This window comes from Coffea arabica, chromosome 8e (assembly GCF_036785885.1).
Source record: "Coffea arabica cultivar ET-39 chromosome 8e, Coffea Arabica ET-39 HiFi, whole genome shotgun sequence".
Lineage (NCBI taxonomy): Eukaryota > Viridiplantae > Streptophyta > Magnoliopsida > Gentianales > Rubiaceae > Coffea > Coffea arabica.
Genome location: NC_092324.1, coordinates 24,872,425 through 24,891,164, shown reverse-complemented (window position 1 = coordinate 24,891,164; position 18,740 = coordinate 24,872,425). Strand labels below are relative to the sequence as shown.

The 18,740-nt window shown below is 40.9% G+C and overlaps 1 protein-coding gene across 1 annotated transcript; it reads right to left on the bottom strand.

The window, feature by feature from the left end:
- Positions 1 to 8,462: 8,462 nt before the first annotated feature.
- On the bottom strand, positions 8,463 to 9,144 carry LOC140012694 (uncharacterized). Its single transcript, XM_072060977.1, has 2 exons — positions 8,772 to 9,144; positions 8,463 to 8,560 (listed from the first exon to the last, which is right to left on the bottom strand). The coding sequence occupies exons 1-2, from the start codon at positions 9,142 to 9,144 to the stop codon at positions 8,463 to 8,465; spliced, it is 471 nt and encodes a 156-aa protein (XP_071917078.1).
- Between the last annotated feature and the right edge of the window lie 9,596 nt (positions 9,145 to 18,740).

Below are 18,740 nucleotides of genomic sequence, written 5' to 3'. Positions count from 1 at the left end.
AACTTAACCAAATCACTTCAAACCAAGAAATAAACCACAATTTCTAACACAATAGCCACCATTAGGCATAAATTCAACATCATTAGATATAGGAGGGTGTTCATATACCACTTACCAAGTAATCAAGAGAGAGGAAGATGTTGGACACCTTAAGTCTTCAAACAAACTTCACTAAACTACTTACTAGCACCCAAGGGAGGAATTTTATGGAGTAGAATCTAAGTTATGTGGTTGGTTTTGGAAGATTGAGTGAAATGGAAACTAGAAAGTTGAAGAATTTCTTTCTTCTTTGCTCAAGGAAGAATCGGCCATGAAGGAGAAGAAAATGGTGATTTTTGAGCAATTTTCCAAGATATTTACTCAATTTGGTCAAAAGTCAAAAAATGAAATAGTAATTCATAAATCTTCTCCAATGAAATGGTGACACTTGTCACCTCCATTAATGCATTCCTATCCTTTCTTTTCTCTCTCACATCAATCATTTCACACACTCTACTTATCTCTTAACACCCGATAAATTTTACACAGTATCCGGAATTTAATCTTATTGACCGAATTTTTCCGAACTTTTCGCACTAGTGGGTCCCACGTCCTTTATAAACTCTTAATTTCTCAAAAACTCTCCAATACTAGAAAAATCATTTGAAAACGATATTTGCTCATAAACTTTTTCTGGGGAATTTTTCTAATCAAGAAAATGTAGAAAAGCGGGCGTTAAACAAATAAACCCTAGAAAAGTAGAAAATTTCCGGGTTCTCAAACTCATTTTTTTTTCGGGGCGTCACAATCTCCCCTCCTTAAAAGAATGTCGTCCTCGACATTCCCTCTTGTACCAATCAAGTCTAGATATCCCGCAAGAATCTCTCAAGAGTCAAATCAAACCCACAGTCCGGCATCCTAAACTTCAAGCCTAGGATACACTACAGAGATCTGAAGCCTAAGCTCTGATACCAACTGTGACAGCCCCACCTCCCCCTAAGGCGAACCAGAGGGTTCGGCGGGCCGCCTGCCCAGCTCTCGCCGGGACTCAGTCGCTCACTACAGTCCTCAACCCAATTACAATATAAATCTCAAAATTTCATCAAATTCTCCAATGATTACATATTACAAATGCAGCGGAAACTGATTCCAATCGTAGAACGTATACTTACATCCATATCAATTTCAAATATTTATACAAGACCAACTCGTACATAAAATAGATCCAAACTTAAACTGTACACGATATAAGCCATCCAGTCACGTGAATAAGCACTCCAAGCTTTTCTTCGCCTTGAGCCCTGTGGGGGGGGAAATAAAACATTTTTGGGGTGAGCTAGAAGCTCAGCGAGTAACCATTAAAATCAGTAATCAAATCGGTTTCACAATATTTCTTTTCAATGATGTCATAAATCAAATGATAAGTCCAGAAACGATTACAGCATTTACAAAACATTAAATATGGAGTATCAATAATTCAAGAAACATGTACAATGGAAAGCGATAGTAACATTCATGAAAGGATACATTCATTCTCCTGACATTTCCTCGCTCATTTGATCATTTATTTCATTTCATTCACCCCGTCCCTGGCTTTTGGCCAGGCTCCACCAACCTATATAGGTAATACTCGAGTATACCAAACGTTCACCCAAGTTCCTAATCGCCTGACCGAGTCCGCTTCTGGCTCAAGACGACCGGTAACAAGGGGCAATGGCCAGTTCAGCCCAAAAGGCCTACATTCATGCGCAAGTAACATTTCAATCGAAAATTTCACATTTATCGAGGTCAAGTGCGATAAAGTACACACTCGCCTCGAAAACTCGTTTTGGAAATCATTATAAGCGCTTAACACGTTATCAACCAAAATACAAGTCATGAAGTCAAGAAATATAGCAAACAAGGCACACTCACATGCCATCACGCATGATATGCAAGAAAACATTTCAAAAGTAACTTTGGAAACAGTTCAAAAGTAAATAATGTAAGAAACGGATCATAAATAACTTTAGAAGTAGTTTGAGGTCACTCACCTCCACGGCTCTGAAACCATCCATCATATAGCGTTGCCTTGCTCAAATCCAAGTCTTAGATCACAAACTCAATGCAAACAAGTCCTTTCAAAGTTCGGACAGCACTTCCCCTAAATCTTCTTACTTTCCCAGCCATCAAGGCTTCATGATTTCCTCATTCCAACCCAAAGGTACACACACAACAACAAGTTCATCCAATAACCATTCAGCAAGCTCCAAGTGGTACTAGTACAAATCAAGCTAAGGAAAAGTTTAGAAAGGAAAGTTAAGCTCAAAACCAGAAAAATAGTTTTGACGTCATTTTGCGGTAATGGTACCAACGGCGCTACGATTATCGGATTAGGGTGTAAGATACACCGTCTCGAAGCTAATCGACAGGGCTACAACAATGTAGAAGGCCACTCAGTCCAAATCCTAGCACAACTAGGTCAAAAATGCAGAAAACCAACCCAGAACCGTATTTGCAGGTTCCCAAATCACACAAAACTGTAATTCGTCTATCTCAGTCTATACAGGTCCAAATGCCGAAATTCCAAAGGCATATGGTAGCTAGGACATCAAGCTACATTTCATCAGAAAACACCAACAACAAAATCCAAACCAATCCCAGCCAAAACAGTCAATTACAAGTGCAGTTCGCACATTCTGATCACCCAGAACAGCAACAGTAAAAACGGCATAACTCACTCTACACTACTCCAAATGCCCTGAAATTTTGCAGGCACTTCAAACTCATCAATACCTACAACTTTCATGTTTTGAGAAAAGGCCAATTCGGCCTCCATCTAGGACCTAAAATTTCGGACAGAATGAAGAACCAAGAACCCTAATTTTCCAGAAATTCTTCCAAATCCAAAATTGATTGCAATTATCACTAATTCACATCTACTAGAGTCATTTCCCCTCATTAACAACCATCATAGATGACCACACCATCAAGATCATATGAAACTAGAAAATTCCTCAAAAAAATAAAAACTTAACCAAATCACTTCAAACCAAGAAATAAACCACAATTTCTAACACAATAGCCACCATTAGGCATAAATTCAACATCATTAGATATAGGAGGGTGTTCATATACCACTTACCAAGTAATCAAGAGAGAGGAAGATGTTGGACACCTTAAGTCTTCAAACAAACTTCACTAAACTACTTACTAGCACCCAAGGGAGGAATTTTATGGAGTAGAATCTAAGTTATGTGGTTGGTTTTGGAAGATTGAGTGAAATGGAAACTAGAAAGTTGAAGAATTTCTTTCTTCTTTGCTCAAGGAAGAATCGGCCATGAAGGAGAAGAAAATGGTGATTTTTGAGCAATTTTCCAAGATATTTACTCAATTTGGTCAAAAGTCAAAAAATGAAATAGTAATTCATAAATCTTCTCCAATGAAATGGTGACACTTGTCACCTCCATTAATGCATTCCTATCCTTTCTTTTCTCTCTCACATCAATCATTTCACACACTCTACTTATCTCTTAACACCCGATAAATTTTACACAGTATCCGGAATTTAATCTTATTGACCGAATTTTTCCGAACTTTTCGCACTAGTGGGTCCCACGTCCTTTATAAACTCTTAATTTCTCAAAAACTCTCCAATACTAGAAAAATCATTTGAAAACGATATTTGCTCATAAACTTTTTCTGGGGAATTTTTCTAATCAAGAAAATGTAGAAAAGCGGGCGTTAAACAAATAAACCCTAGAAAAGTAGAAAATTTCCGGGTTCTCAAACTCATTTTTTTTTCGGGGCGTCACAATCTCCCCTCCTTAAAAGAATGTCGTCCTCGACATTCCCTCTTGTACCAATCAAGTCTAGATATCCCGCAAGAATCTCTCAAGAGTCAAATCAAACCCACAGTCCGGCATCCTAAACTTCAAGCCTAGGATACACTACAGAGATCTGAAGCCTAAGCTCTGATACCAACTGTGACAGCCCCACCTCCCCCTAAGGCGAACCAGAGGGTTCGGCGGGCCGCCTGCCCAGCTCTCGCCGGGACTCAGTCGCTCACTACAGTCCTCAACCCAATTACAATATAAATCTCAAAATTTCATCAAATTCTCCAATGATTACATATTACAAATGCAGCGGAAACTGATTCCAATCGTAGAACGTATACTTACATCCATATCAATTTCAAATATTTATACAAGACCAACTCGTACATAAAATAGATCCAAACTTAAACTGTACACGATATAAGCCATCCAGTCACGTGAATAAGCACTCCAAGCTTTTCTTCGCCTTGAGCCCTGTGGGGGGGGGGAAATAAAACATTTTTGGGGTGAGCTAGAAGCTCAGCGAGTAACCATTAAAATCAGTAATCAAATCGGTTTCACAATATTTCTTTTCAATGATGTCATAAATCAAATGATAAGTCCAGAAACGATTACAGCATTTACAAAACATTAAATATGGAGTATCAATAATTCAAGAAACATGTACAATGGAAAGCGATAGTAACATTCATGAAAGGATACATTCATTCTCCTGACATTTCCTCGCTCATTTGATCATTTATTTCATTTCATTCACCCCGTCCCTGGCTTTTGGCCAGGCTCCACCAACCTATATAGGTAATACTCGAGTATACCAAACGTTCACCCAAGTTCCTAATCGCCTGACCGAGTCCGCTTCTGGCTCAAGACGACCGGTAACAAGGGGCAATGGCCAGTTCAGCCCAAAAGGCCTACATTCATGCGCAAGTAATATTTCAATCGAAAATTTCACATTTATCGAGGTCAAGTGCGATAAAGTACACACTCGCCTCGAAAACTCGTTTTGGAAATCATTATAAGCGCTTAACACGTTATCAACCAAAATACAAGTCATGAAGTCAAGAAATATAGCAAACAAGGCACACTCACATGCCATCACGCATGATATGCAAGAAAACATTTCAAAAGTAACTTTGGAAACAGTTCAAAAGTAAATAATGTAAGAAACGGATCATAAATAACTTTAGAAGTAGTTTGAGGTCACTCACCTCCACGGCTCTGAAACCATCCATCATATAGCATTGCCTTGCTCAAATCCAAGTCTTAGATCACAAACTCAATGCAAACAAGTCCTTTCAAAGTTCGGACAGCACTTCCCCTAAATCTTCTTACTTTCCCAGCCATCAAGGCTTCATGATTTCCTCATTCCAACCCAAAGGTACACACACAACAACAAGTTCATCCAATAACCATTCAGCAAGCTCCAAGTGGTACTAGTACAAATCAAGCTAAGGAAAAGTTTAGAAAGGAAAGTTAAGCTCAAAACCAGAAAAATAGTTTTGACGTCATTTTGCGGTAATGGTACCAACGGCGCTACGATTATCGGATTAGGGTGTAAGATACACCGTATCGAAGCTAATCGACAGGGCTACAACAATGTAGAAGGCCACTCAGTCCAAATCCTAGCACAACTAGGTCAAAAATGCAGAAAACCAACCCAGAACCGTATTTGCAGGTTCCCAAATCACACAAAACTGTAATTCGTCTATCTCAGTCTATACAGGTCCAAATGCCGAAATTCCAAAGGCATATGGTAGCTAGGACATCAAGCTACATTTCATCAGAAAACACCAACAACAAAATCCAAACCAATCCCAGCCAAAACAGTCAATTACAAGTGCAGTTCGCACATTCTGATCACCCAGAACAGCAACAGTAAAAACGGCATAACTCACTCTACACTACTCCAAATGCCCTGAAATTTTGCAGGCACTTCAAACTCATCAATACCTACAACTTTCATGTTTTGAGAAAAGGCCAATTCGGCCTCCATCTAGGACCTAAAATTTCGGACAGAATGAAGAACCAAGAACCCTAATTTTCCAGAAATTCTTCCAAATCCAAAATTGATTGCAATTATCACTAATTCACATCTACTAGAGTCATTTCCCCTCATTAACAACCATCATAGATGACCACACCATCAAGATCATATGAAACTAGAAAATTCCTCAAAAAAATAAAAACTTAACCAAATCACTTCAAACCAAGAAATAAACCACAATTTCTAACACAATAGCCACCATTAGGCATAAATTCAACATCATTAGATATAGAAGGGTGTTCATATACCACTTACCAAGTAATCAAGAGAGAGGAAGATGTTGGACACCTTAAGTCTTCAAACAAACTTCACTAAACTACTTACTAGCACCCAAGGGAGGAATTTTATGGAGTAGAATCTAAGTTATGTGGTTGGTTTTGGAAGATTGAGTGAAATGGAAACTAGAAAGTTGAAGAATTTCTTTCTTCTTTGCTCAAGGAAGAATCGGCCATGAAGGAGAAGAAAATGGTGATTTTTGAGCAATTTTCCAAGATATTTACTCAATTTGGTCAAAAGTCAAAAAATGAAATAGTAATTCATAAATCTTCTCCAATGAAATGGTGACACTTGTCACCTCCATTAATGCATTCCTATCCTTTCTTTTCTCTCTCACATCAATCATTTCACACACTCTACTTATCTCTTAACACCCGATAAATTTTACACAGTATCCGGAATTTAATCTTATTGACCGAATTTTTCTGAACTTTTCACACTAGTGGGTCCCACGTCCTTTATAAACTCTTAATTTCTCAAAAACTCTCCAATACTAGAAAAATCATTTGAAAATGATATTTGCTCATAAACTTTATCTGGGGAATTTTTCTAATCAAGAAAATGTAGAAAAGCGGGCGTTAAACAAATAAACCCTAGAAAAGTAGAAAATTTCCGGGTTCTCAAACTCATTTTTTTTTCGGGGCGTCACAATACTCGAGTATACCATAAGGTCGAGGAGTTAACACTCCACTCGACTGTAGTGAACCCAAGGTCCCTTATCGATTCGCCCAAGCCCTTGCCGGCTCGATTCGATTAAAGACCAATGGGGTATGAGCTCAGATAGCACAGTTAAGTTGTCGGGCAAAGCCCTCAGCCCTGTCAAATCACACATGTGGACAATTTCACATTTGACAGTAACGGTAATACAGATACGAGATCGAGAGCGATAAAGTACACTCTCGTCTCATTCAAGCCATTCAAGTTCACATAACAAGTATACACAATCATTTAAGCATTAGACCATATAATGGTACACTCACCAAGTTAAGTAAGCAATTTTACAAGTTAGCTTCAGGCGTAGGCGTCGGATTACCGGCACGACCTATACAACAAGAATATCACAATTAAGACTCGAACACGAGTCAATTCAAATCCACGCACTACCCAAAATAAGGCCCAATAGAACGTATAAGTGCATAATCAAGCTAGGGACATGTGTGGAAATGAAGTTTAAGTTGAAAAGCAAAAGATAGTTTTTACGTTACTTAGCGGAACAGTCACAACTTGAGCTACACTTATCGGTTTGGGGTGCAAGTTATTCCGTTTCGAAGCTAAGAGAAAGGGTTACAATGTTGAAGAAGGCCACTCAGTCCAGTTTGCAATGTATCTAGGTCAAATTTACCAAAACAACCCCAGATTTTCCAGTTCGCAGCTTACTGTGAAATTCAACGAGCAGTCCTGATTCATTCAATCATATCTCAGCACATACGACTCCAATTCAAGTGATTCCAAAGCCATCTGAAAGCTAAGATACCAGGCTATAATTCTTACGTAGACATTGACAACCAAATCAGTAGTATTCCTGGTCAAACTAGCCAATTACAGAAGCTGATTATCAGGTTTGGACAGAAACAGGGCAGCAGGGGTATTTCGGTCTTTTCATAGAATACGTTGCTCCGATTGGGCTGAATTTTTCAGGAAACTATAAAACTTCATTTCCTACAACTTTCATGTTTTAACCTAAGGATAATTTGGTCTCTAACCTAGCCGAACTGAACCAGGCAACCCTAAAACCGAAAATCCCTCTAACATCTGAAAATTTTCACAATAAGCCACAATAAGCATATAGAGGCTCCAATTTACTTCATATATAACCAGCAATCCATGGCCAGCTATGGTATACAATATAAAACAGGAAAATCCTCAATAAATAGAAAATTTGGACAACTAAACCATAATTCATGATTTAATCCATAAAATGACATGCTTCACCACTAGAATCTCTTAATTGATCATTATAACCATGAAAAGGACAATATTTTATCAACTCACCTCAGCAACTCCAAGAACAAGATAACTAGTAGTTCTTCTTCACAAATGGCTCCACCAAAGGCCTTAACTTCACTTAACAACTCACTTGTGTGGAGAAATTTAGGAGATTAATGGTTGGATTCCAAGATTCAAGTAAGAAAGGAAAGAAAATTGAAGAAGGTTTCTCTCTTCTTTGTCTTCAAGGTGCACGGCCAAACGGGAAGGAAATGAGGGGTTATTTGAGTCAAAATTGATTATTAGGAAAGGTAAAGAAAATGGTCAAAAGTCCAACTTCCATTCATGGCATGACACCTAGCACCTTTGGTGCTTATCACTTCCTTGTCTTGCAATACCTAATTAAACTGGCTAACCTCTAATTAGTTCATAATACCATATAATATAATCCCCGTATATCCAAAATCCTCCACAGTAATCACATTTACCGCACTTATCACACTAGTGGGTCCCACATCCACTGTACACCACCATTAACACAGAAAATAACCTATATGGGAAAAAAAAAGTAAAAATCATACGTCCTCATAAAAATTCCCAGAATTTTCATATAAGAAAGAAAATACGGAAATTATACGCAATAGACTAAAATAAATGCCTAGAAAATAAGAAAATTACAGGTTCTCACACTCTCTCCCCCTTAAAAGAATTTCGCCCTCGAAATTTCTGACCTTGATCCACAAACAGTTCAGGGTATTTCTTTTTCATATCCTCCTCCATCTCCCAGGTCGCTTCCTCGACTCCGTTGTTCTTCCACAGGATTTTCACTAATGGAATTTGTTTACTCCTCAGCTCCTTCACCTTTCTATCTAGTAAACGTACAGGTTTCTTCTCGTAGGTAAGGGTTTCATCTATCTCAATCTCCTCTGGTTGCACAACATGAGTCGGGTCAGGGTAGTATTTCTTGAGCATTGACACGTGGAAGACATCGTGTATCCAGGACAAGCTCGGCAGTAACTCAAGCCGGTATGCAACTTTCCCAACTCGTTGGAGTATCGTGTAAGGTCCTACAAATCTTGGTTGAAGTTTCTTTCCTCTACCCATCGTAACACTTCGCAGGGGTGTAATTTTAACGAAAACACGATCTCCAACTTCAAACTCCAAATCTTTTCTTCGGTTGTCCGCGTAGCTCTTTTGGCGACTCTGAGCAGTTTGGAGTCTCTGACGGATTAACTTGACCTTTTCTTGGGCATCCTCCATCCATGGGATAACTGTTCGGTCCAAGACCTTCTTTTCTCCTACCTCATCCCAGTATAACGGAGATCAACACTTTCGTCCATAAAGAGCCTCATACGGTGCCATTTGAATCGATGAATGGTAATTGTTATTGTAGGCGAATTCCACTAATGTCATATGTTGGCCCCAACTATCTCCGAAGTCTAAAACACACATTCTTAACATATCTTCAAGTGTCTGAATCGTTGGCTCCGACTTCTCACCCGTTTGAGGGTGATAAGTAGTACTTAGGTTCAGTTTAGTTCCCAAGGTCTCCTGAAACTTTTGCCAAAACCTTGACACAAAACGAGGGTCTCGGTCGGAAACTATACTTACAGGGACCCTGTTGACCTTGGTTGATCAGTCCTTGGTTTTGATGATTAACAAACCAAAATGTAGATTTGGACTAATGTTTTTATGTGAGAAATTTGTTAGAACAGGTCATTGATCCAAAAGAGAATCGAAAAGATTTGAATCAAAGAGAAGTTAAGAAAAATATGAAGGTTCGGACGTAGAGGATCGGACGCTCGATAGAGGATCGGTCATCCGACTGACGACGTTACTCTTCGGACGCTTGGATCGGACGCTCATTCATTGCTTCGGCCATCCGACACAAAAAGAATGAACGTTGAACATTCTGACTTCTATCGGACGCAGGGTTCGGACGCAGAACAAATGGTTCGGACGCAGAACAAATGGTTCGGACGTCCGATAGGTGGTTCGGACGCATGGTTCGGACGCAGAACAAATGGTTCCGACGTCCGACAGGCCAACGGCTAGTTTCGACAGCATTTAATATTTGACCGTTGGAGAGCCTTTTGGAGCCATTTCTCACCTTCTATAAATACCCCAAAGGACAAGAAGACACAGACTTTTGGCCAACACTAAATACAAGCTTACAAGTGAGATCTTTGAGTAGAAATATTCTTTGTTGGTTGTATAAGGGGTTGGGAAAGTTGGGTTGTGAGGTTGCTCAAGTGAAGGTTACTCTCTAGGAGGAGTAAAACCTTGGTGAAGGTGAACCTATCACTTGGAGTGGTAAAACCTTGATAAAGGTTGCCTCACTTGTATAAAGTAGTTCTTAATTGAATGGGTAAGCTTTCAATTGTAGCTAGTTGAGGGTTTACTTGGAGAGTAGTAAAATTCCTTTGCTTAACCAAAGTTTGTTTGGGGTGAGGAAGGAGTGAGCCTTCACTTGTACAAGTTGGTTAGCACTACCATCAATTGAAGAAACTATTTGGTGGATTCAACTCCAAGTTTGGAAGAAGCTTGGGAGTTTGATTGGTTTGAATTTCTTTTACTTTATTGTTACTCTATTTTTATGCTTTAAAATTGCTTATATTCTTTGTCATTGTATTTACGTGACTACTTGTCTGGTTGAGTATTTTGGTTGTATTTGGTTGCATCGGGGCTTACAGACCCCATGTAATCTCACAATCTTCTCCATATACACCCGAGCCAACTTATCCATGGAATACTTCATATTCACAGGTACAAAGTGAGCCGATTTGGTTAACCGATTGACGATCACCCAAACAGCATCATGTCCTTTTTTGGTTCTAGGCAATCCGGAAACGAAGTCCATGGTAATGTTCTCCCATTTCCATTCAGGTATCTCAAGAGGTTGTAGTAATCCAGAAGGTTTTTGGTGTTCGGCCTTAACCTGCTGGCAGACTAGACAGGTTTGTACATATTGAGCAATCCCCCTCTTCATTTTATCTCACCAGTATAACCGTCGTAAATCCTGATACATTTTAGTACTACCCGGATGGATGGTGTATTTCGATCGATGGGCTTCATCCAGAATCTCTCTCCTCAAATTCTCATCCTCAGGCACTACAATGCGATTTCTAAATCTCAAAATTCCCTCAGGACTTAGAGTAAAATCAGGAATTTCTCTTTTCTTCACTTTTTCCACCCACTTCTGAACCATCGGATCTGTAGTTTGGGCCTCCTTGATTCTATCCAATAGGGCGGATGTCACCCGGATATTTCCAAAGATGATCTGCTTACCTTCCATTTTAGGGTTCCATTCACCAATAGCTTCTAACATTTCCCACTCCTTAACTATTAACCCAGATATTCGAGCCTTCCTGCTTAAGGCATCAGCTACTACGTTAGCCTAACCCGGATGGTAGTTGATCGTGCAGTCATAATCTTCTAAGAATTCCATCCAACGACATTGTCTCATATTCAACTCCTTTTGGGAAAAGAGGTACTTAAGGCTCTTGTGATCGGAATAAACTTCAAAGGTTACCCCATACAGGTAGTGTCTCCACTTTTTCAAAGCAAAGACAACTGCGGCTAACTCCAAATCATGAGTGGAATTGTTTTGCTCGTGGGTCTTCAATTTCCTAGATGCAAAGGCTATCACTTTCTTATTTTGCATCAATACACACCCTAAGCCTTCCTTCGAAGCATCAGTGTACACAATGAAACTGTCCTTACCGTTAGGCAAGGCCAGAACAGGAGCCATAGTTAACCTTTTCTTCAACTCCTGAAAGCTTTGCTCACATCGGGCATCCCATAGAAACCGGTTACTTTTCTTGGTCAAATTGGTTAAATGACTGGCAAGTTTTGAGAAATCCTTAATAAATCGCTGATAGTAACCTGCCAACCCTATGAAGCTTCGAATCTCAGTCGGACTCTCAGGTCTCTTCCACTCGGTCACTGCCTCTACCTTCGCCGGATCTACTGCAATCCCCTCCTTCGAAATTACATGACCTAAGAAGGAAACCTTCTCCAGCCAAAACTCACACTTGCTAAATTTGACGTATAATTGGTGATCCCTTAGGGTTTGCAAGACTAATTTCAGGTGCTGCACATGCTCCTCCCGGGTTTTCGAGTAGACCAAAATGTCATCGATAAACACAATGACAAATTGGTCCAGGTAGGGTTTGAAAACTCGATGCATCAAGTCCATAAAAGCGGCAGGGGCATTGGTTAGTCCAAAGGGCATCACGGCAAATTCGAAATGCCCATACCGAGAATTGAAGGCAGTTTTAGGCACATCTTCTTTTCGGATCAATAATTGGTAGTACCCCTGTCGAAGGTCCAGTTTTGAAAAGACCACTGCACCTTGCAACTGGTCAAACAGCTCATCAATGTGGGGTAGTGGATACTTATTCTTAACGGTTACGTTGTTCAACCCTCGGTAATCGATACATAATCTCAAGGTCCCATCCTTCTTTTTAACAAAGAGAATGGGTGCTTCCCAAGGAGATCCACTCTCACGGATAAAACCCCGCTCTAAAAGGTCTTGCAACTGCAACTTCAACTCCTTAAGTTCAGCAGGTGCCATACGGTATGGGGTCTTAGAGATAGGTGAAGTCCCTGGTAACAAGTTAATCTCAAATTCTATCTCTCTTTGCGGTGGTAGATTCACTAGCTCATCGGGAAACACGTCCGAATATTCGCCTACTACTGGAACATCTTCTACGTTTAACTTATCAGTGGGAGTGTTGATGAGAAAGGCTAAGAACCCTCGTGCCCTTCTACTCAAAAGTTTCCTAGCCCGAATACCCGAAACCATTGCAGACGAGGCTAAACTGCCCCTCACATCTAACTTTATGGTCGCCTCTCCCGGAATACGAAATTTTGCTATTTTCCTTTTACAGTCAAGCTGGGCATCATATCTAGCTAACCAGTCCATGCCCAGAATCACATCATACCCCTTAATAGCCAAACTTATCAAATTCCCCAATAACTTCCTCTCTCCTACCCAGATTTCACAGTTTACATACATTTTGCTAGTAACCAAACACTGGTCCCCCGTAGGCGTACTTACTTCCAGTTCGTAGGGCAGGTTTACAGGGGTTATATTAATTCCACACATAAATGCAGGGTTAACAAAGGAATGGGTGGCATCGGGGTCTATCTAAATCCTAGCTAGACGGTGGAAGACAGGAATCGTACCTTCCACCACCTCCGCCGAATCAAGGACAGGACGTTGCTCGATAGAGTACACTCGGGCAGGCACCTTCGGTTTCGTCACTTCCACCTTTGATTGCGCTGAAGTCGCCTTAGAAGATTGTGTGATCCCTCTCACCTCTCGGGGTTGAACTGGACAGCTGGCTATCTGGTGCTCCGCGCTCCCACAGCGTAAGCACTTCTTCTCCTTTCTCCAGTAGTTATCCTCCGTGTGGTTCAGCTTCCCACAGAACCCACACGGGCCACGAGAAACAGTGGCGGAGCTCCCTTGTGAGGCACTCATCTGTTGGCCTCGTCTCGTCTGGCCACCGCTTAGCGGAGTCCCTCTTGCCATACCCGGAACTCATCCTCCTCCAGCTCCACGGCCAAATTTGGGAGGAGTACACTTATTCCCCTGCGTAGAACTACCTCCGAAAAACCCACGTTTCCTCACTTGAAAATTCCGAACTTGAAGCCGTGCGTTCTCGGCTCGCAAAGCCTTATCCACCACATTACTGAAAGTGTTAATCTGGGTCACGGCTAAATCCTTTTGGATTTCCACATTTAGCCCCTGAATGAAACGTCGTACCCTTCTTTGTTCAGTCATAATAAGTTCAGGGGCAAACTTGGCTTTCGTATTCAACCACGGATTGGGTGCCCTGGCGAAGTCGTATGAACTCGTCCTCCTTCTTTTCTTGGATCAAGGGCGGAAAATACTTGGTGTTAAATTCTCTTACAAAGTTCACCTACATTCTGGGTGTCTGCTCTCTCTCCCACTTGGTTCGAATAACATTCCACCAAGAGCGAGCGGCCCCTTCTAATTGGAAGACCGCAAAAGTAACCTGCCTCTCTTCGGAGTAATATAAGCCCGCAAAGATGTCCACCATCTTCTCCAACCATCTTTCAGCCACATTGGGATCGGGCCCTCCAAGAAACTTTGGTGGGGAGAGCTTTTGGAACCTTTCAAGAGCTCGATCCTCACTTTCTACGTGATTCCCAGGGTTTTCGGGATTCCCGACAGGTGGGTTAGGGTTGTGGCCCTGTTGTTGCACCACATGGGCCAGCAAGTCGGTCATTTGCTGCAGAGCGGCAGCTATCTGGACATTTAGATCTACCCTAGGTTCAGGGTTTGGTCCAGTCGAGGTTTCCGCAGTGCCTCTATCAGAAGGTTGCATATTTCCACGTCCACGGCCTCGTCCACTACGAGTGCCCTCCATGGTTCAAGTCACTCTAAGGTCGAGACACGTAATAACAATTAAAGAACCATACGGGCATAAACTTATAAACATCGGCAAATAATCAAAATAACACACAAGATATATATACACATAGAACATTCATACACAGATGTTGCAAGTAGTCATACAAAAGCAGTCGGTCAAGGACATACAAAAGAAATCCCATTCAACAAAAGGGGTCCTCCAAAAGATTATATACAAAGTTAGGCCAAAACAACTAACTAAGCGCTTTTTCTAACTATTCCCTTCGTGGGATCAAAAGTGGTTCAAAAGAGCTCTAGCCTAGCTCCCTACGGAGGCCACAGACTCTCCCTCCTGGCTAGAACTAGGGGTACTCCCTTCGCCTGGTGTACTACTACTAGGAGCCACTACTTGCGCATTGGCGCCAATCACACCTTGGATTAGCGCCTCGCCCTCGTTAATAATGCCTCCGGAACGGTCTCTAACCTCCCGGACGACATTAGTAAGACAGGTGTTCACCACCTGCAACTGTTCCCTTAGAGCATTCGATCGCTCCTGCTCCATAACTATGTCTCCTTGGAGCTCTCCAAACCGGTCAGCCTGCATCCTTAGGACGCCCCTCAGTCTAAGCGCCTCAGTGTGATCCCTCGCGACGGCACTCCTAAGTCTCCTTCATTCGTCTAGCACCGCCAAGACCACATGGTCAGCATAAGAGTAATACTGGCAACGCCTGCAGCGGCGGGTCCGGCTGGCAGTGTACCAAAGCTGGATCGGACCTCCCGGCCTCTCCTGATAATCAATAACTCGTGGCCGCCTCTGAGGTGGCTCACCTCCATCCTGTCCACTCGTACCGGCCATAACCTACAAAGATAACAAAAAGGTTCTTATCTTAGACAACGTAAGCATAATCGCACCTAACAGTACCTTAACACTTCCCTCACAGGTCCTGAGGAACAAAATTCAATCTTGCCTAGGTTACTTCTGTGAGGACCCGAAAATTTTCCGAATTTCTAGGCTTTATTTTATTTAAGTGCACACTTTTATACCTTTTCTTTATTAGAAAATTTCTCAGATAATTTTTATGAGCAAATATAGTTTTTAAATCATTTTTCTAGTATAAGTTAGTTCATGTGAAATTAAGAGTGTATATCGAATATGGGACCCACTAGTGTGGTAAGTTCAATGAAATTCGGCCGATTAGGTTACGTTTAGTATCCAGGGATTAATGTACTAGGTGATAAGAGACAATTAGAGGTTACCTAGATGGAGGATCATTGGAGAGACAAAAGGATAACTCTAAGTCTAAAAGGTGACAAGTGTCACTTTCTTACTCAAGGGTGGACTTTGACCATTTTATTACCTTTACTAAATCCCCAAAACAATTGACCCAAAATTCATCTTCTTCACAAGCTCCTTGGCGGAATTCCATGGTGAGAGAAAAGAAAGAAAGCTTCAACCTTCAACTTCCATTTCTTGCATAAATCTTACAATCCAACCATCCAAACTTGAAATTATTCCATACAATCCTCTAGCTAGGTAGGATTGAGGAAGTTGGTGGAGTTGTTTTGGAAGCAAGAGACTTAAGCTACTACCTTTTGTGAGTTATCAAGGTATGGTGTGTAAATATTCATTGTTTGTTTCCAATAATGGTGAATTCATGACTTGTGAAGGTTAGTTAAGTAATTTTGTGGAGGTTTTCATGACTTTTGGTGGTGTTTGATGAATTTTTGATTTTATGCATAATTTTTCTGTTTTTATATGTTTCATGTTGTTTGGCCATGTATGATGGTCTAGTATGGGTTAGAATGAAGCTTTGGTATGATAATTGTAAGGATTAGTGGAAAATTTCTGGTTTGAAGCAAAAATTCCAGATTAGGGTTCCAATTTTCACCATTCTGCCTGGCACTGTTACACCTAGTTAGAGGCCGAATTGGCCTTAACTCAAAACATTAAAGTTGTATAGAATGATGATTTATAGATGCCTGAAAAATTTCAGGTCAATCGGAGAAACATAACTTGTGAAACGACTGAAATACCCCTGCTGCCCTGTTTCTACCCGAATTTGATATTTGCGTCTGTAATTGGTTATTTTGGTTGGGAATGCTTCTGATTTGGTTGTTAATATCTTCTGATGAATTGTAGCCTTGTATCTTAGCTTTCGTATGGATTTGGAATCACTTGATTTGGACTTAGGTAGCCTGACTTATGATGTTTGAACCAGAATACGGTTGGTGAACCTGTTTTTACGGTTCTGGTTTAGTATATTGAATTTTTGACCTGATTGCACTAGAAACTGGTCTGAGTAGCCTTCTTCAACATTGTAGCCCTATCTCTTAGCTTCGAAAAAATGTATCTTGTACCTCCATCCGATAATCGTAGTGCCAATGGTGCCAAAACCGCAAAATGATGTCAAAAACTATTTTTATGGTTAGAGCTTAACTTTCATTTCCGGACTTTTCCCTTGCTTGAATTGTACTTGTACTACTTGGAGCTTACTGAACGGCTATTGAATGAACTTATTTTGTTTGTGACTTTGGGACTGGATGAGAAAAATAATGAAGCCATAAATGGCTGGAAATAGGAAAATACAAAGGGCGTGCTGCCCAAATTTTCGCTCGAGGGCTAAGTTTCTATTTCAACTTGTCTATTTTTCGTTTGGCAAATACTATGCTCGTTTTCCATCTTAAAACATGATACATTTTCCATTTGAACCTTCAAAATGTTTATTTACTACTTCATACCAAAATATCGAGGTATGACCTAAGGTTTTCTCAGTCAAGACGTGTAGGCCATAATACCTACTTGAATGTATATCGATTTGAACCACATACACGATTCCGAAAAATAATATTTCTGAGCCTATCTAGTTGGATTCCGACTTGACTTTGATTCAAGTGTTTTCCATTGGAACTGTTATAACCCTTTGAGTTTGGTTTACGACATCCTAGTTATTTCCGTCCACAGATCCAAATGGTTTTTTTTCACTTTAAAGTCACTTTTATCCGTTTTACTCGTAACTAGTCGAGTTCCTTGATTCCACTTACCTGTTTTGCTAGATGAATTGTAATATTCTTTCTCGTTGAATCATAGGTTTTCTCGGTGACCGAGGGTAAAATCCGATAGGACATTTTGGACGTTATTTAGCATAATTCGGTGAGTGTTCCTTGTTTGTTATGTTTCTTGATTATATGGCTTGTATATATGACTGATAACATGTTAAACGCTTTCAATGATTAGCCAAAACGAGTTTTCTAGGCGAGTGTGTACTTTATCGCACTCAGCCTAAATGATTGTGAACTTTTCAATGATTGAACGATTGAAATGCTACTTGTGCATGAATGTAATCCTTTTGGCTGAACTGGCCACTGCCCCTTGTTACCGATCGACTCGAGCCAGAAGCGGACTCGGTCGGGCGATATGGTGACCTGGGTGAACGTTTGGTATACTCGAGTATTACCTTGTAGGTTGGTGGAGGTTGGTGGAGCCTGGCCAATGTCCAGGAGAGGGTGAATGAAAAGAACGAACGAACGAACGAACGAGGTTTTTATGTATAAACGAAAAATGCATTTTCAAATGAATGAAGGAAAGGGGAATGACAGGAGAACGAACGAATGAACGAATGAACGAACGAACGTATCGTTTTCATGTATGGTTTATTGTACATGTTGTAAATGTTTCTTGACTTATTGTTCGATTTATGGCTTGATTCTATGTTCGGAACCTCACTGAGCTTTTAGCTCATCCCTTTAGTTTTGTTTTCCTTAACAGGGGAAGGCGAGCAAGGGCAAGAGCTCTGTATCGACTGGCTGGGTCTAGTTTTGGTTTAATTTTGTTCTCGCCCTAGTGCTTGGCACGGGCTGGTTGTATGGTGACTTGAGAACTTTTGTATTCTCAACGGTTGTACTTCTTTCTGAGATAGCAATGTATATAAGCTTTGTTTTAAGTTTTGGATCCTCGTTTTGCTCTTTCTTGTGGTTCTATTTCTGATTTGTGTGAGTGAACGACTGAGTCCCGGCGATAGCTGGGCAGGCGGCCCGCCGAACCCTTTGGTTCGCCTTAGGGGGAGGTGGGGCTGTCACAACCTGGGCTCTGATACCAACTGTGACAGCCCCACCTTCCCCTAGGGCATACCAAAGGGGTTAGCGGACTGCCTGCCCAGCTCTCGCCAGGACTACTAAGACGGTCGTATATAATCTAAAATGTTTCAGAAAATATTAGCGCACTGAAGCGATTTAAAACCCGCAAAATGGGAAACGAAAATTGAAATCGCAAATGAATAGTGACCGCCACGTCACTATCCAACCAGAATCCAATCGA

What these genes read in the sequence shown, in the direction of transcription:
- LOC140012694 (XM_072060977.1), bottom strand. Translation starts at nt 9,144, where the DNA reads ATGGGTAGAGGAAAGAAACTTCAACCAAGATTTGTAGGACCTTACACG. An exon ending in TGAACTGTTTGTGGATCAAG is followed by an intron (nt 8,561 to 8,771) that starts GTCAGAAATTTC and finishes GGTGGTGTACAG; the next exon opens with TGGATGTGGGACCCACTAGT.